At 44.6% G+C, this 23,579-nt stretch overlaps 1 protein-coding gene across 1 annotated transcript in view; it reads right to left on the bottom strand.

The window, feature by feature from the left end:
- Window positions 1-7,680: 7,680 nt before the first annotated feature.
- Window positions 7,681-23,579, bottom strand: part of LOC138293609 (acyl-coenzyme A amino acid N-acyltransferase 2-like) — a 58,264-nt gene continuing 42,365 nt past the window's right edge. Inside the window, exons 3-4 of the mRNA XM_069232883.1 lie at window positions 17,443-17,645; window positions 7,681-10,132 (exon numbers count right to left, since the gene is read on the bottom strand). Of these exons, the coding sequence (XP_069088984.1) occupies window positions 9,512-10,132; window positions 17,443-17,645 (824 nt within the window). The 3' untranslated portion in view covers window positions 7,681-9,511. The remainder of the gene's footprint in view (window positions 10,133-17,442; window positions 17,646-23,579) is intronic.

Raw genomic sequence — 23,579 nt, 5'->3', positions numbered from 1 at the left:
TAGCAACACCTCATCTCGGCCCAAGAGCAGGGATGACTGTGGCAATCGGGAGCATGACAGAAAGACTCCTCAGGGGAATTGTGGTGGATGAGATCTCATCCCTTTCTCTCAGTTCCATTAGTCTTACACAGGAAAAGACAAACAGAAGCAGAGTATAGTTCAATAAGGGTTTATTGAAGTAACTGCATCTTAGAAAAAATGGCCTGAATTGCAATGACTAGGATGATAAAACACACTAAAAGCAAAATTGTGACAAGAAGTGTGAAACACAAAAACAGTCCCACCATCCTGTCACTAGGAGTGATATTAAGGGCCTTGCCGTCCGCTAAGTTGTAACCGCCGTGCGGCCGCCAATGCGGCCGCACTCCCACGGTGCCCATTATGACACCCCTGCTGGGCCGGCGGGCGGAAACAGAGTTTCCGCCCGCTGGCCCAGCTGGAATGTGGACCGCAACCTGGGAGCCGGCTCCAAATGCAGCCGGCGGTGTTGCGGCCGTGCGACGGGTGCAGTTGCACCCGTTGCGCTTTTCACTGTCTGCATAGCAGACAGTGAAAAGCCGCATTGGGCCCTGTCAGGGGGCCCCTGCACTGCCCATGCCAGTGGCATGGGCAGTGCAGGTGCCCACAGGGGCCCCCCGACTCCCTGGACCGCCAGCCTTTTCCTGGCAATTCAAACCGCCATGAAAAGGCTGGCGGTAGGGGGGACCCGTAATCCCCTGGGCAGCGCTGCTAGCAGCGCTGCCCTGGCGGATTACTACCGCCGGCACCATTGTGGCAGGAAACCGCCGGCCCCGGCGGTGTGACCGCGGTGCTTCCGCAGCGGTCGTAATGACCCTGGAAGCACCGCCAGCCTGTTAGCGGTGCTTCCGTCATTTCAGCCCTGGCTGTACTGTACCGCAAGGGTTGAAATGACCCCCATAGTTTCCTACCTAAGCTATGTTAGAGCACAGTGATAAGCCCTAATCCACCCTTCAGGTTTCCCCCATGGGAAGACATTATCTCCCATACCTGAGCAAGGAAGCCTGTTGTCTAAAAAGACACCGTCCCCATGTAGGCCAGGGGTTCGGCAATCTAAGCAAGCAGCTGTAGCGAAAACGTTTTGCAATCAGCATGCTGTTGTGGTCATTTGGCTGGAATCTCCCTCTAACGTGTATTGGACAAAGAAGTATTTTCATAATAAAACAGTTGATATTCTCAGAAAACCTTCCCACGTAAAAATGTGTATGTTTCTGTGAATGTTGGAGACACAGCGTACCACATTTGCCAGCAACCCTATCTGACTGCAGCCTGAGGAGAGCACTGAGTGCAATGCTAAGGATGTGATGCTCTCCTAGGTGGAGGAACAAATAGAAAAAATAAAACAACAACGCAAATGTGGCTAATGCTGGAGAAATAAAGCAATGCTAATGCACAACGGCAAGCCTGGTTTGCTAAAATAACATGTCTAAAATATGGCTAAAATAGCTATACAACAGCTTAGAGTGGATGGGTTTACAGTGCAAGAGCGAAGTGGTGTACAGTGGGGTTGTATACAGTTTAATAGCATAGAGTGGAGTGGTGTGGAATGACGTCTCGTACAGTGGACAGGCCTAGATTTGAGTGGTGTAGAGGTGAATAGCGTATAGTGGAGTGGCGTTGAGTGGACTAACCTAGAGTGGAGTCATGTACACTGGTTTGGCTTACACTGGAATACAGTAGAGTGCAGAGGTGTATAGTGTATTGGCATACGGCGGAGTCGCATATGGATGTATGTCAACTTTAGCAGCAATGTAGATTATGGTGTGCAGGGTAATGCAAAACAACACATTGCGCTGCCTTGTGTTTCTCCAGATTCACCAATCAGTGCAGGGCTTTGCATTGTGGCCTTGCCTTGCTTTGTAAATCTGACTTAATTATGTGAAGCCTATGCAACATCATGTGTGATTCAAGGGTACAACAATACAAAAATACATGAAGGCCTTAGTTTTTGTTTTAGGCCACCGTATACTGCAGTAACTTTGCGATTTACAGTGGCACATGGCGATGAAAAGCCAGTATATAATTGTGTAATGACTGTTTTTGAAAAATTAAAAGGCAGCCATACTGTTTTACTGCACTTTAGCTGTGTCCTGTGTTAGGGCCTAGTTATAGGTAAGTAGTAGGTTTTATTGTAGTTCCCTACCTATTTCTGTAGGAAAAAGTATGTATTTATCTTTACATATTTTTAAATTACACTTGTGGAGTACTGCACAAGTATTTAGTAAGTAAAAGTATTTTTGAGGAAACGTCCTTTTTTTTTTACAGTATTTTTTTAAGTTGCGTGGTATTTGCACAATATTTTTTTAGGAATTTCCACAGTAATCCATTGATTACAATAGTCTATGGAAAATGCATTGGCTAAAAAATGTGTTTTGGGACCCCCCCTTTTATCTTTGCACCCCCTCAATGATTCACCACAAACATGTACACCATCACAAAATTTAGAAAATTCTATACATCTGTAAATCTTTGTGGTGATTTGTGAAATGCATATAAATTTATTAGGGAGCAAAAAGTTGAAGAATTCCTATCCCTGGGAGCTATAATTACAGAGCGGCAATCAGATTTAATGTGACTTATTTCTTTTTATGTGTTGCATTTGTTATGTATTTGTTTATTGGTTCACATAATCATGTGACCATAAATGTTTCTTTTAGTTGTCCAGTTAGTAATTCTGAAACTTTACCTATGGAGTCTAATTTTGTTTTGGGCTTCCTTGCTAATTTTAAAAGTATTGTGCTTCATATGAGTCCCAAAATGAATGAAAACCAATCGTTGTTATTAAAAATGAGATTATATATTATTTTTCTACTGGCCAATTATCATGTCCTCCATACAGTAGTTTGTGTGGCTCATGGCTAGGTCATATTTTAGTTTTGTAGCACAGTGGAGCATAAGGAAGATGTTTTTTTTTGGCTTGTTGGGCACCATTTTGTGAGCCAGGGAGTATGCAAAGAAAATTTAGGTAGATTAAGATGTAATCCATTCCCTTTGTTATGTATTTGTTTCTTGATTTCCATTAGCATGGCATGTGACCATAACTTAAGTTGTTCACTTAGTAAATCTGAAACTTTACATAGGCAGTCTAGTTATTTTTTAGGTTTCTTTGCTACTTTTAGTGGCACTGTGCTACAGATGTAACTGAGTGTTTGCCCCTTAAGACTTCATAACCACTTCATAACATCACTTGCAATAGCAACAAGCATTGGTAAATGCATTAGGTTTCATCTGTGTGATTATTTTTGTTGTTGTTGTTGTAAGACTTAGCTTGGTGAGCAGTTGTGCAGTATAAGTTACTGAAACTCCATAAAAGTGTTTTGACTTGTTTATTGAGAAAGCCGATACATTGTGCAGCACCTGGTGGTGATATAATGCAGGGGTGTTAGTTGGTGTTACCAATATTGCTTGGCCCATTACTTTACCTGTCTTATAACACAGAACTTGGCCAAGTGCGATCCCAGAGCTGTCAAGCACGAAGGGATGAGGATGTGCTTGTGACAGATACAGCATCCCTACCGAGTGGGTGTTTAGGATGAAATAAGGGCAACAGAGTGTTATCTCCCACTCACAGCCAGAGAAAATGTTATCTCATCTGTGCAAGTTTTACAGTAGTTCTAGTGGGTAACAGAGCTCTTGCAGTAATTTACAGAACACAGGAGAGCACGAGGATGGTCTGTGCTGGAAGTAAACGTCCATGCCTCATGCAACATTTTTCTTTTTTATTATCAGCTCATGAGCAGAGTAATCTATCGATAATGCCCATGTGGAAGGAAGGCACAACTCATGTGCTCAGCAGAATGGATTTTCCTAGGCATCTGTTACACAGCACATTTTGCACCAAAGGACTGGCTGTAGCTTTTCTGTGGGCCAGGGTGTTCCAGATGTGTTTTTGCAGCCTATTCTGAGTTACAATTGCTCCTGCATTACAAGGGTTTGAAAAAAGAAATACATTTTAAGCAATAAGGTGTGACCCGGCAGGAGGCTGTAAGACCCCAGGGAGGAGAGAGACAGCCTGAAGATGCACTCATAAGGAGTGCGCATTAGGAAATGTAAACAGGCCAGACGAAGGGGATGGGTAGAGTATGTCACAAAATGAAACCATTGTGTAAATTGGTACCACCTAGTGAAAAGGGAAGGTATCCTTGGTAAGAGCTCACACACAAACAATCACACAACAATCACCCATACAGACACATTGGCACATACACACAAAGACACACAAGCAAGCACACGTTTTCAAATATCAACACAAACACGCATTCATCAACATACTTACAAACACTCACACGTTTTCAAAAAAACACATGCACACACAATGGACTAATTATACAAACACCAGCACACAGCGAACACACAGAAATCGATGCACTTAATCGAACACTGGCACACACCGAACACACACAAAGAAATACTTACATTCATCAAACACAGGCACACACACACACAGATAGGCACACACACAGATACCTTTCAGTGGCAAACAAATTTTAAAAGCAGTAGTACTGCAAGTATGCCAGTTGATGCACAATACATCCCTTACAAGGGAATTGGGGGGCTCATGAAGCATGTAAAGTGAGCTACAAGGCGCGAGAAGCAGTTAATTGGGATTCTGTAAGTGGCTTTTTACTTTTAAAATACTGAACAGCATATTACAAGAGTGATGCGAGGGAGACAAGTCAGTAGTCAAGCAAGGATAAAAAACATACAGTAATAGCATATTACATGAGCAATGCTAATGAAACAAGTCAGCAGTCAAGCGGGGATAAGTTATGAGCAATAACAGAAAATCTGAGAAAAAACAGACCAGTCATTTCAAATAGATTTTAAATTATTGCCATGCTGTTTTATGGAAATGTGTGGTTAAATGCAGCTTCAGGAAAGTTGCTAAGCTACATTGGAGACATGCTTTGCATTGAAAATCTATATAACACAGCGTGCAAGGTAACAATCAAAGGGGAAGATGGAACCTTATCCACATTGTTGCTTTGAAATCACAAGCCTCTGTCAGAACCAAGCGCCGGACTCTGATAAGACGCTCCCGTGGGTGGTTCACGAGTTGCTCCATTTGTAAACAAAAGTGAGCACTAGAGCAGGCCCGTGCTTTGGTTCCTGGGGGGAGTGAGTGTGCACTGCCTCGCGGGACTGGTGAGTGCTGTTGCGATGGGTGTTTTGGCTTCCCACAAAGCAGGCAGAACTGCCATCACTAGGTCTCCACTGAGACCAGCACGGCACACTGAGCCAGCAGCACTCGGCAGCACTGTTGCTCAATGCAAGAATGTAGATCTTGTAATGACAGCAGGGGCGCTGACACGCTTAAAAGAAGTTCCACCAAAGTACTTGGGCCTCGGGGCACTGATAAGAGCAGGCACACAAGGAGCAAGCATTAGTAAATGCAGGAAATATGCAACAGCCAATAGAAATGGAGGAAAAGTAAGTGGCAAGCACAGGAACCAATGAAAAGCAAGGATTCGATGTAAGCCCCTTTTAAGATTTATATTAAATACAATAGATTCCACAAACACAGCAGAAGAGCTAAGCAGGTGAAACCTAAAAAAGATCAGCTACATAGTCTAACGTATAGTGCTGTGAAATTTCATTACAGTTCGTTCAACCGCTTTGACGCTATATCCAATACCAAAAGTCTATGTAAAATTTGTATATTGATGAGTTTAACTTTGTATTCATATATTGGTATTAGATGGGAATTTACAATATAATTCTGTTAAAGGACCATAATGAATTTTTCCTATTAACAGTTGAAATATGAATGGACATGATACGTATAAACCTACCCCCTCCACTTTTTGCCAGGTGTCAGTGTTTTTTGACTATAGTACATTGGGATCTTGCTAACCAAGACCCCAGTGTCTGTGCTTGCTCTCTCTCCTAAAATTGACTTGGTGATTCCTACATCACACAATTGGCATACTGGTGCACCCATGTAAATCCCTATTATATAGTATTTAGGTGAGTCAAAAGCAGGAGGTGGAGAAAGCCAACAGGTGCTCGCACATCAGCAACAAGTATTTCCAATAATTGTTCAGAATAAAATCAAACATGAAACAATGGTGGGTGCCAGGCTAGCCAAACACCTGCCACCAACAGGTGTCGGAGGGCCACACACTGAGGAGTGGGTGGTTGCCTAAATAGCGGGAACAAAGTGGCCAAGGCACACCAGTATCGGGAGTCCAGATAATGTTCAGGAATAGAGTAGATGTCCGATCTGGAATTTAAGTTCAGAGGAATTTATTATAGATGCAAATGGGTAATCAAAGTCACGATCACAGAGAGAATGTTGTGCAGTAAGTCCATGTATCCAAAAGCAGCCAGATGTTAATGAATGGTCAAGGTTACAATCAGATGACCACAAACAACAAAGAGTCCGTACAGCAAAACAGCCAACACGTGTTTCGTCTTCAAGACTTTGTCAAGGCTGTGAAAACATAGATGAACAATATATACAAATCGATCAAGTGGACATCGTATATGTAATAATCAGATATCTTATCCTTTACAAAAAAGGTGGTGAACGAGACCCAAGATAGTGTGCAAGAGTGTGCAGTATAAACATTATAAAAAGGGATGCGTGAATTACAAAAGAAGAAAGAACCCTAAACTTGGAGTGCCCATAGAGGTCCCATAACCAGCTAATCAGATCAGGTTTGTCAAGGAGGACAGCCAACTCTACCCATTAAAAGGGACGAAGAGGTATGAGAAAAAACGTGAAGGTGCATCATGATCCATAGAGAAAATAATTAAATCAAGAAGTGCGGATTGTGCTGAGCTAAGAGTGAAAGTGAAATAAAACGTAAATGTCAATAGAGTGTCAAGTACCTTTGGATTTGCGTAATATATATCAGGATATGGAAAACCATAAACCGGACTGATAGTGGAGATTTAAGTTTCTCTAAGTGCAGTCAATGAGCGTAAAAAGGATCAATGGTGGCCATGATACGCCTAAAGGTGGAAGGAGCAAAACAACAAATAATGTCTAAAGCAATAAAAACGAGGTGGAATAACTAATGTTGACTAAAGTATATAAGTCCTCATGTGAAAAAAGCTTCTGGCAAAACCAAATGAGATGCCATTGTGCATGCATAACCATACCTAAGGACGAATAGCTAGTAATGCTATGTACCCAGGCTCAGCAAAACAATCTTATAACTGGGCCAAAGCCTGTCCAACTAAAGACATTTGAAAGCAGCGCATCACAGAACAACACACTAAGGGGGTCATTACAACCCTGCCGGACGGCGGAGAACCGACGGTAAGACTGCCAACAGGATGGCGGTCTTACTTTGTGGAATTATGACCATGGCGGTTACCGCCATGGTCATCCGCCGGTTCTCTGTTCCGCCCGCCAGGGCAGAGACAACCGCAGGGCTGGAGACCTGGGTCTCCAGCCCGGCGGCCGTCACTATACTGCCGGCGGTATTTGGACCCGGCTTACCGCCGTGGATTTCCAGCGGTTTGAACCGCCATGAAATCCATGGTGGTAAGCACTATCAGTGCCAGGGAACTCCTTCCCTGGCACTGATAGGGGTCTCCCCCACCCCCCACCCCGACTCCGTCCCCTACACCCCCTATCACCCCTGCCACCCCCCAAAGGTGGCAGGGCCCCCCTCCCCACCACGACCCCCAACATCACAAAACTCACACACACCCAACACGCACGCAGGCACCACCAACACACACACGCACACACACCGACATACATGCCTACATCCACACACACAGTCAGACACGCACACCCACATACAAACATACACGCACACATCCATACAGACATACCCACAGACATACACGCACTCATTCCCAATACACGCAACACCCCCGCAAGCATACACGCACTCACACACCCCCTCTACATACACAGATGCACACCCCCATGCACCCACATAATACACAACACCCCCCCACCCCCTCCCCTAACGGACGATCGACTTACCTGTTCCGTCGATCCTCCGGGAGGGGATGGGAGCCATGGGGGCTGCTCCACCAACACCACACTGCCAATAGAACACTGCCACGCCGACGTGATTCGGTGGGCGGTGTTCTGTTGGCGTGGCGGTGAAGGTGGAGCAACCTCCACTTCCCCGCCGCCCGCCAGTATGGCTGTTGGCGGCTCTCCGTCGGAAAAAGGACGGAGAGCAGCCAACAGTCATAATACGCCGAGCGGCAAACCGCCACTACTGGCGGTCTTCCGCCGAGGTTGTAATGACCCCCTAAATCTTAACCCTAACTTTTCCACTTTTGTGATATTATATAACGTGAGAGGGTGAAAGCATAAGTCTTCAATACCTGTCTATGCTTTTTCTCTGTTGGGTTTCAATAGATCATTCAATAGAACAGATGCAGCTGAACATTAGAGTGAGGATATATATTGCTATGGTATTATTGAAGCCAAGCGCCAGGTATTACCTTGGACCACCATGTCTATACAGTCAAGGTCAGGCCTGTAGCACAAGGGGTGTTATACTAAGGCTATGATTCAATCCCTGATAAAAGTATTTAAATGGAACCACAGAAAATGGATACTAATGCAAAGTCACAAATTTCCAAAACCATCTTGTGTAGGCTTTGACTTTCAAGGAATCGTGAGTTTGAGTAGTCAAGGCTGGTTATTGCATAAATTGGTAATTTCAGTTAGCACCTGTGTCTCACACAATAACGTAATTTCCAGGCAGTGTTGTGTCTTTTAATGAAATAAAATAAGACTTTATCTCCATTAGGAGTAAATGGTCAGTAAGTGTGATTATAAAACCCACAATGCAATAAAAATATGAATGAAGGTCTACAGCTACATTCTATCAGCTTATACAGTTGTCTGTCTGTTCTCTAGAATCACTTTAGAAGGATAATAAGGGGAAACACATCCAATTTGTTTGCAATGTTACTGTTCCTCTCATTATGTGCTCTTAGAGCATAATCAGAGTTGCACCCGGAAAGAGACCTCAAAGTGTTGGCAGTTATCTCAGTCTGTGGTCCATAGGCTTCCTAACAGCAGTAGATGGTTGTAACATATTATAGGTTACACATTGGTGTAGTTATATTGATTATATTTTAGTTATCTTTTAAAATATTGTACAGCTTCTTCTGCAGATCGCCTCCTCTGCTGCCTTTAGATGAATCTGTATTTGAATTCCACTTGGCTGCCACTAAAGGCCACAAAAGAGTGCTGGATTACCATGTTTGTATGAAGACCCTGAAACCATCCTTCCATAGTGGCACTTCATGCTGGCAGAGTACTGAAATCCCAAACCCCTTTGTCAAAAAGTGTGCATGGGATGAGATGCAAAAACGTTTGTTGTGTGGTGCTCTTCCGACCTACAGTTCTAGGTAAAGAAATATATCTGAACTATGCAATAAATGATGATATACTCTGCTCCAAGATGGCCGCTGAGGGGGTTTGTTTTAGCTATGGATTATGTGTTCTGTGTCAATAAATTCCATAGCATTCCTGGTGTAACTGGTTTTGATGTTGAGGTACGTTTTACAGAGGGGTGAGGTTAGGGAAGTTACAGACTCCAGTAATTGCTTGTCCCAGGTGCAGACAGAAAAACCTCTGGATCTCCTGCCATGAGTGCTCCTGTGCCTTGGCATGAGCCACAAGCTCTCCTCCCCACATCATTGGCAAAGGAACTCCAGGAGAGGTAGACATGCAGCAGAATGGCGAGCTCGGTGGCTCAATGAGATGCCCAGCATCTGGGTAGAAGAGGATCCGAACATTCTGTTTCCCGTGTTGCTTCAACCTCTCCATTGCTTCGTCGGCATACATTTTGCTGTTGCAACTTTGATCTTTACCGCCAATGACAAACAGGATGTTACCCGTGGCCTTCTCAACTGGAAAGGCAAAGTCTTTGTATTCTGGCGCCCGAGGGTCCCCAAACACATAGCGAGTATCCATCGCCCCAGAATCAGTCAACAGGATTTCCCCCCCACTATAGGGAATGCAAGGCATGTGGAGATCTCTGTAGCGGAGAGGGGTCCCATTCATGGCGTTAAGCCCATTGATCCAAACCGTGGCCTTCACCTGCTTCAGGAAGGTAGCCATAGCCAAAGCAATCTCTGCCCCTTTTGAGACTGCTATAACCCCAACACCAGGGCCCAGGACCTAAGGAAGAAAAAAAGATACTGAATTAAGACACATTACTTAGTGAGAATGCATGAGCCCATGAACCCCAACATTATAAGCAGTACAGAAATAGGACCCTATCACACACAAAAGGTGCATCTTGAAGACTGAATGCATCAGAGCTTCATCGTCATCTTCCTCATCCCAGCCGTTGGGCACCTAGCTTCTCCCCTAAATCCCGCCCTCTGATTCCATCTTAATGACACCAACTTCAGCGTCTCAACCAAAAATCCAACACGAAGACATAATATTATCTAATTAATGGACCATCATAGAACTTGTTTTTCTACTGTACTTGATTTCAGAACATGAATTATTTGACATTGATTTTGCACACTGTGGGCAGATGTCCATGGGATTTAAAAACATATCTATCTATCTATCTATCTATCTATCTATCTATCTATCTATCTATCTATCTATCTATCTAATCTATTGTATCTTTGTATAAATGTACAGGAAATGTTGAAAGAAAAATTGTACCTAAAATGGAGTCTCCTGGCCTACAAAGTAAAAAGTTATATATTACATAACTATTCAACTACTATCATCCCCTTGTAATTTAGTATAGAGATACTATTCAGGTTAAAGGTACACCAAGATTGCAGTAATTTAATGTGACAAAGATAACACTGTTTCCTGCCTATCTCTTTCCTGTTCTGGGTCAATGTCTGAAAATAAGTGCCAATCCCCAAAAATCATTGCCGGTGGGCCGCATTTGCAAACACCAGCTCTAATTAGGCCCTGAAAACATCAATAGGTATCAATGAGTACACACAATACTACTTACATTTAGTAATTAATGACAATAACTGAGTAATTATCTGGGGGTCTGATTTAGACTTTGGCGACATCATAGATGCAACAGAGTACCCTCTCCACCAAAGCAAAGTTCCGTCTGCCTCATTTAGAGTTGGGCAAAACTTCAGGATGTACATGGCGGAAACTACTCCATCTCCACCGCCTACATCTACCACCAAAGACAGAGTGAGGGCAGTCGGAGATTTGGCCAAGTGTCTGCCCATCCCACTCAGAGTGGGCGAACACATGGCCAAATTTAGCTTTTTACATATTGCCACGCTTTAAATGGTGGTACGTGAAAAAAACCTTTAAATAACCCCTTCGCCATAGGAGAAACCTCCCATGGCGACAGGGTCCTTATCTGTCTTTATTTAAAAAAATATATCCCAGTTTAAATTTTTTTTTTTTTAAGTTGGATGTTTGGCTCCGTCACATTGACAGAGTTGTCAGTCAGACTTTCAATGCATTTACAGGAGCTGACATGATGGCGGTACATGGAAATGCAGGCAGTGCACTGGGCTGGCGGACAGCTCTAAATATGGCGGGCAGACTACCCTCGCCATGGCGGGAATTAAGTACTTGTTACATGCTCCGACCGCCACACTCAAAATCAGGCTCCTAATAATGATAACAAACAAAAAAAATGGCACTGAAAATGGACACTTACAATGCGGGCAAAACATTTTGGCATTTTTTGATTATTGGTATTCTTTCTTCAAAGTGTCACAGAGTGTCAAAAATGGTACCTTTTAAAACACACAGCAATATCTTTGTACACAGCACAATGGGACTTAAAAACGATTTCAGAGGGAGTTTTTACAATAGCCACAAGAACATTGGTGGAAAGTTAGAAACGTGGTGTATTGATGAGGACACAGTTGAAACAACGGCAAGCACACATATATAGTGCAGGCCACCCCTTACAGAAAGTGACACACTGTAATCTGTGGGCTACCTGGATGAAGGGGGGCTCTATACATGGGGAGGGATTACCGAAACTCGAGAGCTACATTAAAGTACATCCCCTTTTTACCTCCCCAGTCTGGGCAAGAGGTTACCACTAGACTTTACAGTGGGTGTGCCATGGCACTTCTTGAGAATTGTGAGTCTGGCTCTCTCACCCCTGGTCCTTATCCATACATCTCACCCTTAGTGACATTATTACCCCTCATGTGGTCCTAATTTATGTTACCACACAACAGAAATAGCATTATTCATCCATTCATTTGATACCTGATAATGGGCTGATCTCCAATATACTTACCTATGCCTACTACCCCTCCTGGGGTTTTATTGGCCATCAACCAAGACTCTTCAGCCACCTCTGTCCTGGGAACTTCTTTCACTCCGTCTCCAGGTGTAACCCATCTACTTGCAGTCAGCCTTGAGGCCTCAGAGCCAGGTGTTTCTTGACCTTCCTCTTTTCCTTTTCCTTTGAAGGTTCCAGGTCAGGGCTTTCCTTGTGATGTTTGATGCAGGCTGGTGGAGAGTGTGACCTATCAAGCCTCAGTGTCTTTTTAATTCTTCATGAGCAGGGAGATGGAAATTGTGCTGCAATAGGTCGCTGTTGCTGATGGTGTTTAGCCAGCAGATTTGGATGATTTTCCATTTTTGCTATACAAGACAGAGGGGGTAATTTTGACCCCGGCGGGCGGCGGGAGCCGCCCGCCTGGAGGGAACCGCCAGAATACCGTACCGCGGTCGAAAGACCGCGGCGGTAATTCTGGGTTTCCCACTGGGCTGGCGGGCGACCGCCAAAAGGCCGCCCGCCAGCCCAGTGGGAAACAGCCTTCCCACGAGGACGCCGGCTCAGAATTGAGCCGGCGGAGTGGGAAGGTGCGACAGGTGCAGTGGCACCCGTCGCGTATTTCAGTGTCTGCAATGCAGACACTGAAATACAAAGTGGGGCCCTCTTACGGGGGCCCCGCGGCACCCCCTACCGCCATCCTGTTCCTGGCGGGAGACCCGCCAGGAACAGGATGGCGGTAGGGGGTGTCAGAATCCCCATGGCGGCGGAGCGCGCTCCGCCGCCATGGAGGATTCTGAAGGGCAGCGGAAAGTCGGCGGGAGACCGCCGACTTTCCGTTTCTGGCCGCGGCTGAACCGCCGCGGTCAGAATGCCCAGCGGTGCACCGCCAGCCTGTTGGCGGTGCTACCGCGGTCATTCGCCCTGGCGGTTTTTACCGCCAGGGTTAGAATGACCACCAGAATCTCCTCACACTCACACAACAGCAAGAAACTCTTCAGCAAGGACAACCTTCGCGCAGAACCTCCTCCACCTAAACCCGACATCAACACACCACCAATCACCACCTGGACTCCCCTCATCACCGAAGATATGCTGAGAACAATGAGGTCCATACATTCCAGGGCCCCCACGGATCCATGCCCTCACCACATTTTCAACAGAGCCGCAGACACCATTGGGGGCCAAGCTCCGCCTCACCATCAACCGCTTACTAGCTGCTGCAACCTTCCCAGATGACCGGAAACACGCCAATATCAACCCCCTCCTGAAGAAACCCTCGGCAGACCCCACCGACCTCAAGAACTTCAGGCCCATCTCCCTACTCCCATTTCCTGTAAAAGTAATTGAAAAAGCAGTCAACAGCCAACTCGCCACGTTCATAGAAGACCACAACATCCTGGACATCTCCTAATCCAGGAAAAACCATAGCACTGAAACAGCCCTCCTGGCCGCAACAGACGACATCCGCTCCCGGCTGGACAAGGGAGAGACGATGGCACTCATCCTGCTAGACGTCTTGGCGGCCTTCGAACCAGTCTTCGATCAAACCCTGATAAGAAGGCTCCACGAAGCCGGCATCAGAGACAAGGCCCTCGAATGGATCCAGTCCTTCCTCTCCAGCAGAACTCAATGAGTGAGACTGGCCCCCTTCCTCACAGACCCTACAACCACAACCCGCGTAGTGCCCGAGGGATCCTCCCGGAGCCCCACATTGTTTAGCGTCTACATGGCCCGCTAGCCACCCTTGTAAGATGCTATGGAATCAACATCATCTCTTATGCTGACGACACCCAATTCATCCTCTCCAATGAACCCAACAAAGCCAGACACAACTTCCATGAAGCCATGAAAGCAGTTGCCAACTGGATGAGAAACAGCTGCCTTCAACTCAACACAAATGAAGCGAAAGTACTCATCATGGGCCCTTAACCCAATGTGTGGAATGACTCCTGGTGGCCACCCACCCTCGGAAACTCCCCCACAACCACCAGCCAAGCCCGCAACCTCGGAATCATCCTGGACTCCAACCTCAGCATGAACCATCAAATTAATGCAGTCACTTCCACCTGCTTCCACACCCTCCTTCGCCTACGCAAGTCCTTCAAATGGATCCCCCTCGAACATAGAAAGACCATCACACATGCCCTCATCAACAGCAAACTGGACTATGGCAACGCATTCTACGCCAGAATCAACAAGAAGCTCACCCGCAAACTACAAAACATACAGAACGCCGCTGCCAGACTGGTCCTCGACCTACCTCGACACTGCCACATCTTGCAACACCTCAGAACAGTGCACTGGCTTCCCATAGAGAAAAGAATCACCTTCAAGATCCTCACCCACGCACATAGAGCCCTCCACAACACCAGACCAGCCTACCTGAACCAGCGACTCAACCTCCCCGTGCTACACAGGACCCTACGCTCAGCCAGCTTTCTCTTGCACAAGTACCCCGCATCAGGAAAACCAGAACAGGAGGACGCTCCTTTTCCTACCCCACAGCCACCAGCTGGAACACCCTCCCTCTCCACATCAGACAAACCACCTCCCTCCTCAGCTTCACGAAGGAACTGAAGACATGGCTTTTTTAAGAACCACCTCCCAGGTAAACGCTACACTTCCCCCCTCCTAGTGTCTTGAGACCCTAACAGGTGAGTAGTTACGCTATACAAGCACTGATTGATAGGACGAGAGAAAAAAAGATCATGTAGCTTAAGAGAAGAAAAGAGTGCAAGACTCGATTATAAATTCTCTTCCCCTTGCCTCAAGCCCAGCCAGGCCACACTCTTCAACCACCAGAACACAGTTCAGAACACCTACTAATGCTGCCAGTTAACCCTTCTCCTTCAAAAACGGATCATACTCCGTGGAGAGAAGCATATAAAGCAAATTTATTTTCTGTCTTTCTGGGAAGCATAAATAGACAGGGTCCATCTGATGTTTGGACTTCTGTACCCTCCATATGTACCTGCCTACCTGTGTCTCATCACTACGCTCTGTCTTTTGGTGTTCTATTAGTGAAATGTCCTTCTGTTTTTTAGGACGTAGAGCCCACTGTGTTGGCCCCATCTGATGTTGCTTGAAGGAATTTTCATGACTGGATGTGAATTATAGCGGAATTATGTGGATGAGAAGACCAAATTATTTTGCACGGTTGGGAAGAGAAAGAAAATCTAAATGATGTAGTTTAATATGGCATTATCAGTGGCGGTGTTATTTCACTAGTTTATCATTTTATTATAATAATGTTTTTTAGCAAGTTCTTCACTTTATTCATGCAGTTTTAACACCTTAATACAGACATCGTCAACTGAAAGGTGATCAGTTATGCTTTCAAAGGCATCTGCCACTATGTGGCATCACATGTGGTGTTCTTGTTAGTAATATGTAATTCACTGAAACAAATTGTTTATTGTTGAAATCTTCAAAATGTGCAGTAGATTGTGGATTATGCGCCCAGTGCAGCATATCCACCCATAATTTTTTATTTTGCCCATTGGCCTTTTCTATCAACAATGATACAAACAAGCATTGCCACAACCAATAGACCTGGCTTTGCCAGCCTTATAATCATTCTTTGTGTTTATCTGAAGACTGTATTGTTTGTAGATTACATGTGATTGTTGTGATGCTATTGTTAACTCTGGGATTGCTTCATGTATCAAAGCCCTGAATTATCCAAGAAGGCCCTTGCTTTCACTATTATGCATCCACTTTTATGCATGGTGCAATATCTTCAGAAACAAACTATGGCCGAATCTTTCCTATATGACTTCTCGAGGGAAGCATGTCCATAGAGTGAGCAACACAACAAACCGAGCATCTTAGATGATTCTCCAAGGCGATAAAAGAAAGGATTGGACCTTCTAATATTTTCTCGAATGGGGTAAGTGCAGCCTGCCCCCCAAAATGTTTTTCACTGTACATCATGGCCATTGATTGTTTTCCCTGCAGGAGTCTCCAAGGCCACATGTTGTGGTCCTTGGTGGAGAAATCCAGTGACTGTCACCTTGCCTTAATTAGTGTGGGGCAGCCACAACTGTGACTGACTGATGCTGTGGCAGATGGACTGCCATGTCCAGGATTTCCTCTTAGTTTTCTCCTTTATTGCAAACCTGGCACAATTACACACTTTTAAATGGGGTATGAACAGGTCTTCAGTTTTTGTAGTGGATGTCCCACATTGCCAACCTCTAAATGACACCCTAGCCTAGATTTTGACCTCCACACATTTAAATGTGGGTACAAAAAGACTTTAGGGAGGTTTTGCTGTGCTTTTTTGAAACCTAATTATTCACTGTGTAGCAGGAGGGTTGTCAAAGCACAGGCTGGTTTTTCCTCGTGGTTTCTCCAACGTGTGTTATAAAGAAATTGTTATGTGTAGTTATAAAGTGCATTATCTCCCGCTAGGGTATCCTGCCCCTGAACATGTGTGTGCCCTTAACCCTGCCTATGGGAAGCTGGTTATTTGAAAAGCCAAGTCTTCAGCTTTTTGCTGAATTGAAGAGAGGAGTACGCTCTGATGTGGAGTGGAAGCTCTTTCAATAGTAGTGTAAAACAACACCCGTCCTCATGATCTGGGTCTGAGGAGCGGGGTGTCTGATTCGTTGATGGAAGGAGATGCAGCTGTTCAGGTAAGTGGGGCTTGAGTTTTGTAGTGCCTTGAATGTTTGCACCTAGGCAATTGGAAATTAGATCCTCTTGTGTGGCCTATTCTTTTAAAGATGGCTTTGGCTGGAAACTAGTGATGTCACTTCATATACAGATGGATGATGGAAAATACAGTGATATCACTTCCTGTGCGGATGGGCATTGGGAAATTAAATCCTCTTGCTTGGATTCTTTCAAAGACAGTTTTGATGGGAAACCAGTGATGTTACTTCCTGTACACATGGATGATGGGAAAACTAGTGCAATGCAAATGCAAGGTAGTACCTTCTGGATATGGTCCTGCCAGTAGGGAACCACATATATTTCTATTACACCTTGGGTTTTCAACACAAAATTTGATATATTAATACTAAGTCACACGTCCTTCCTGTAAGTTTTTTAGTATCTGATCCCTGCAAAGGTGCAACAAAACATAACTTCAAAAAAATAGCTATTCTGTTTGGTTACTCATCTGCTAGTTGCTGAGTGCAAGCAATCAATGCAACTTATGATCCCCACAAGACCAACTAAAAGAGCAGATATTAAACAATGCAAGCACATGTCCGTGAGTGCACAAATAACGCACCTTTGGATGCTTTATTAGAAAGTCTGCTGCTTCCTCGAAGTACTCTAGATCCACCTCATTTAAAACACGGGGCAGGTCATCATATCCAAAGTAGGCCAGGGCGAGAGATGCAAAGCCTCGGCTGGCCAACAAACCACTGCGAAACTCCACCAGTCCTCCAACTCCACCGAACATGTCAATCACACCAGGGAATGGACCCTCTCCTGCAGAAGGAAAGCAGAGGCAGGTGAAATCGAAGTGGGAGCAATTGCAAGAATAAAAAGCCTGGTTGTGAGACCAAGTTTGGACAGTCCCAGGGCAATCTGAGGCTACAGGGTTCAAATTGTGACCAGTTGTTTACCTCTGGTTTCCTCAACCCTTCATATTATTGGGCCCACACTAGCTTACTAAGTACTCCCTTTTAACACTTTACTTTGAGGATAGTAAGGGAGAGTAGTACAAGGCTCACTAAAAGAGTTGTGGAGTAGAAACTCCAAACAAAGCAAATACAGTAATATGACTTATTAACACTACTACAGTCAGTGCTTTAGGCAGTAAAAACAGAAATACCTTCTTGCTAACAAAGCAAGGTACTACGGAGAATACAAATGCTACACATAAAATGCCTCTCTTTCTCCTTAATAATAAGGTATCCATGTTTCCATGTCTTTAAATAACTTGGGAATTAAACGCTGCACCACTGTCAATGTAAACTCAAAGGCAATTCTTTTGCTATGATTTTCATGAATTCCAGATCTGCAAACCTGCAGCCGCGTCCAGAGACACTAGTGGCAAGTCCACAGCTATGACTAGGGTCTTCCTGCCTGCTTTGAGTCTGCTTAAGCCTGATCCAAAGGTCACCAACAAAATGGGCAGAGGAGCCTGCGCAAAATTTGGTAAAGTAGTTCTCACAATAAAGGGAAAGAAAGGGGCAATGGACACGGTTGAATGCTATGGACTGCAGATTCACAGGAGTCCACTACTTTGGCGAAAAGAAAGTGGTCTAATTTCTCATTCACCCACTTTTTAAGATTACAGCAGAAAATGTTCATCCTGTATTAGTGGGATTTTAAGTAAATGTTGCATATCTTTAAAAAATTGCAGACCATGGTTAGATTTTCCTCATTCCTTGAGATACGCAAAGCTCCAGGGAGACAGGGAGTGAACCAAAAACACTGATATCTCGACCACTGCTTAATAGATTACACAGGATTTTTGATCCAGAAATCAATAAAGGCAACTCCATAATACCTCTCTGACAACCAGAAGCTAAGTAGATGAGACTAAGGAGCTCATCAAAGTGATGTGAAGCAACTAGGGGCACACATTCAGCAGCAAGGACAAAGAGCACATTTCACAAGACACTGTAAGCGAAGGTCCTTCCACTGGGCCCAAAGGACTGTGGTCGATGGTCAATGGTGCAAGCTCATGTGAGCTAGCATGACGAAAACACATCTGCACAACAGGGAAAACAACACGGGGCAGAGAACCTTCTGTTGTGACCCTGGGGATGTTAAATGTTGACTACTAAGTACACTGCAAAGAAGCAGGGATAAAATGGCAAGAAATACATTAAACAGGCTGAGCGGGGAACAAAAAGTCATCCAGGGAAGCAAAAATAGAGGTAACTGAATAGAGGACTGTTAGACCTGACAGCCTTATGGTGCTATTACCCCAAAGTTTCTGCCTTACTCCTCCATTATTGCTGATCTTGATTTTGTTGGCCTTAGGACTCTGTGCACATCACCAATGCTAACCAGTGCTAAATTGTGTGAGTTCTCTTCTAAACATGGTAAAATTGGCTTAATTTATGTGCAAGTTCTTTTTAAAGTGGTACTGCAAGTAGCCAGGGTCTGCAAATTAAATGCTAATAGTGAGCCTGAAGCACCCATTGTGCCACCCACTTGAGTAACTCTTTAAACATGTCTCAGGCCATCCACTGCAGCCTGTATGTGCAGTTTTAGACTGCCATACCTACTGATCAAAATAAATTGTGGCTCACATAACTAAGTGTAGCTGGCAGTTGGTCTTTGTGTGGAAAGTGAGACAAAGGGAAAATTGGTCTTGGCAGGATAGGCAATCTATGACTTGATAAGGAAGAGAAGCTGTCACCTACGTTACATGCAGATCACAAAGGCTCCGTCTGAGCACTCTCACAAAGGGTTTGGCAATAGTCTTTTGTGACTCCAGGGCAGAGAGGCCGGAAATTCCAAACACCTCTGAGGTTGGAAGCCTCCAGAATCTGCTCCTACTTCAAAGTGAGCATCAGGTATAAATATGGGACCCTTAGACCCAACACTTCAGTACACCTCTGGACCTATTGAAGACTGGGAAGGACTGATGTTCTGCTCTGCAAGAAGGACTGCCAATCTGCTGCCCTGCCATCCTGCTGCCTCATTGAAAAGGAGTGGACCTGCATCTTGAATCCAGGCCCATCAGAATGCTTTCAAGGGCTAGTTGGCTGGCGCCTGATTAGATGCTCAAGGACAGAAAAGGCAACAGCCAAATTGAACCCAGCATCTGGACTCTGCCTGCTGTGAGTCCTACCCCCTAAGCAGTGCCACCCCAGTCCTGGACCCTTAGAGGTGGGCCCTGAAGTGCTCTGCCAACTGAGTTGTGGTCCTGTGAGCAGAACCTGCGCAATGTATCTCTTTGCAATCGCATTGGTACCACCACTGTGCAACGCATACCTGACGCAGGACCTCACATTGCAGCCTGCAGCTTTATCAGAATCACTGCTCTGTGATGCATCCTCGATACAGCCCTCAGCTTTGTAAGCCCCTCGTCGAAGGCATCCTTGACATCGACAATGCAGGACTGCGCATCAAATCCCCTCAGCTTCCTAGGAACAGCCGGTGTGCAATGTGTCCTTGATGCAAGGACTTTGCATCACAAGCCCCTAGTCAATGGATTCTTCTTGATGATACAGGACTCCGCATCACAATACCTCTGCTTCTTGCACGATACATGCTCGATGGGGGATCTCACAACACTCCACTAACCAGGATTTAAGGTACTTTGTTTATCAGGCTTAACGGGTTCACTAAAACTGGCCTATCCCTCCATCGCATTCAGCCTTAACTTTGTCCCAGTCCGGTGCGACCAGATAACCACAGTTGGCACTCTGTGCTTCTAGGCACTTTTTTTTGCTTAAAACCTTAAAAATGCATATATCTGGGTCTACTAATTGGATGTTTGTCATTTTGGGCTTAAATAATTTATGAAAATGTACTCTATATTTCTAAATTAGCATGGTTGCTAGTGTTGTGTTTTCATATTATAACTGTTTCAAGTGCTGCATAAATACTTTACACATTGCCTGTAAGTTAAGTCTGACTGCTTGTTAGAAATGGGGTCTCTAGTTGGCAGAGGTTTGCACCTTGTATAAGTAGAGAAATCCAGACACGCTAAGAGTCGATCGGGCAGCGACAAACAGGTGTTGCGTCAATTTCTTCTGCTGAGTTCCAATGATGAGCCGATTCTCCAGCCACACATCAGGCCCTGCGTCAGAGTCCATGCGAAAGTCTCAGAGACACAAGGCTAGACTCGGGCTGCAGTGGTTCTTTGGGCCACTTACAGGCAGTGCATCAATTTCTTCAGTCACACAGTGGCGATGCGTGGAAATTTCTCCCCCACATCGGTGTTGTGTCAGAAACACAGGCACTAAGGGAGCAATGCGTCAATTTCTTCAGCCGCACATCGGTGATGTGTGGAAACTTCTTCTGTACGGCGTAGCAGCATTGAAAACACAGGCACTGGAGGAGCAATGCCGCAATTTTGTAGATTTTTGCAGCAAATACAACCACCAAGGGCCCAGAACTGGAATGGGCACCACTTAGCAGGTTAGAACTCCCAGGAGTGGAATTTAGGGGTGCTGCAGGTGAAGTCTTTTCTGTCCCTGAGACTTCTTAACAGGAGGCAACCTGGAGGGCTCAGTACAAGCCCTTAGAGAAACTTCACAAGCAGGATACACAGCAAAGTTAAGTCTTTATCCTTACCAAAGCAGAAGTGGCAACTGTAGGCCAACCCAGCAAAGCAACACGCAGCAAAGGGACAGTACTCCTCCTCACAGCTTTTCAGCTCTTCTTACTTGATCCAGATGTATCCTAAAAGTCTTGGGTTTTGAGTCTAATACTTATACTCATTCCTGCTTTACAGGGCTACTCATGTGGGTGGCACAATCAGTGCTGCAGGCCCTCTAGTAGCATTTGCTTTACAGGCCCTGAGCCCACATGATCCACTATACTAGGAACTTAATAGTAAATCAAATATGCCAATCATGGATAACCAATCATAATCACAATTTACACAGGGAGCACTTTCACTTTAGCACTTATCAGCAATGGTAAAGTGCAAAGAGTACTAACACCAGCAAAAATGAAATCCAGCACACAGTCAAAAATACAGGAGGCAGAGGCCAAAAGACAGGGGAAAATGCCAAGGATGCCAGGTCTAACACTGCTTTTGTGGCAAGCTATCTGAGGGTTAAGCACAGATTGATTTGGGCTTTGGTTGGGGTTTTCACCTTGACAAGAATTGTGATTAATGCTTGAGTAGGATTTCATCCCCCTCAAGCAGTAACCCAATTTCCAACTGGAAAGCAAACTGTAAGGCAAGAAAGAAAAGTGTATAGAAGTGGAACACTGGAGCAAGGTGTCTCCAGTGGCATAAAGAGAGGACTAGAGTCCTGTGAATTTGAGGGTGAATTTGGAATTCATTCTGGTGATAATGATACTGAGTCTGTTTTTAATCGCCTGGATGGAATCAATACGATGGAATGTTTAGATAAGGCTGTACAATCCCCTTTAATCTCGAAGAGTTACAGGTCCCATTGGAGAGGACATGCTAACCCACATTTTATGAGACCTCCTCAGAGCTCTGAATGGTGGTCTATGGAACATGTGACAAGATTTATAAAAGAATGGTTAGGGGAGGTCTAGAATGGCTATAGATCAAAAGGCTTGTCATACCCCATGTCAAGACCCAGAGCTAATTACTTTCTGTTTTAAGATGGAAAAGGACCCCTGAAAGGATACATTATGTTCATTTAAACAGTGCCCTGACAAATTATATTATTTTTAAATTGCCTTTGCATGAATTATGAATATCACAGAGGAACCACATTTAGAGAATATAGACATAGATGTAGTATTATTAAGAAGGTGGAGTCAACTTGCTATCAGTATGCTTGGTATTGCAGTCTTAATAGCAGAGAGAAGGAATGCTATCCTAATGAGAATAATCCCTAAACGGGGCAAGTGGCCAATAAGGAATCCTCAGACAAGCCAACAGGTTTACTTTTTGGAGAGGGTCTCACTGAGCCTTTAGGCGGGTATGTCGCTACCTCTGCTGCCCTTAGCAATGGCTCAAATGAACCTGCCAGACTTGCATTCATGTTTGGTTCAAATGCTTTTGGAAGGGGTGGCAGGAGGGAACTGGTTTTTAGCTGTGGACAGCCCCATAACAGGACAGCTTTCCAATCCTCAAAGGAATTCTTTTCCCAAAAAAGGAACATGAAATGAACATAAGAATTAGACATGGAGGCCAGAGTTCAGAAGAAACTCAAGGTGATTACAAAGACTTATTTGTTTTTTTCCAAAAAAAAGTGACAGGAAGGCTGCAATATTTCATACAAAATTGTTTAAACATAAGAAGAAAACATTGGGATTTGTAGACTATAATAGGGTTCAAAATAGGTTTTTAGAGCTACCTATTCAAATTACAGAATCACAAGATGATATAAAGTTAAATACAACGTTCTTTTCTTCAGGATCCAGACTTTATTATCATCTCCACTGCTTCAATTCTTCATGCCCTCCACACAGCCTTTTTGTTCACCTTCCTCTCACAGCTTCTCCAGTATTCTAACCCCACATTCTAATCAACCTTCAGCTCTCAACTGTCTGAATGTTCCATCTCCAACAAAGGGGAGTAGAACATAACATTTCTAATAAACATGGAATTTCTAATAAACTATTATAGTTCCACTACTTTATAGGTTACCCATGAATTATAACTACATTACCTACATCACAGGAAACTATATTACAACACATCTTCCCTCCTAATACAATAATGTTGAGATATGCAAAGTTTTGTAGATAGACAGACATTATGTACAAGGTTATTATAAAATGCAATACTGAAAACATTTTCCA

Source organism: Pleurodeles waltl, chromosome 4_2 (genome assembly GCF_031143425.1).
Source record: "Pleurodeles waltl isolate 20211129_DDA chromosome 4_2, aPleWal1.hap1.20221129, whole genome shotgun sequence".
NCBI classification, from domain to species: Eukaryota; Metazoa; Chordata; class Amphibia; order Caudata; family Salamandridae; genus Pleurodeles; species Pleurodeles waltl.
The sequence above is the reverse complement of the archived record's forward strand: the minus strand, read 5'-3'. Positions and strand labels throughout refer to the sequence as shown.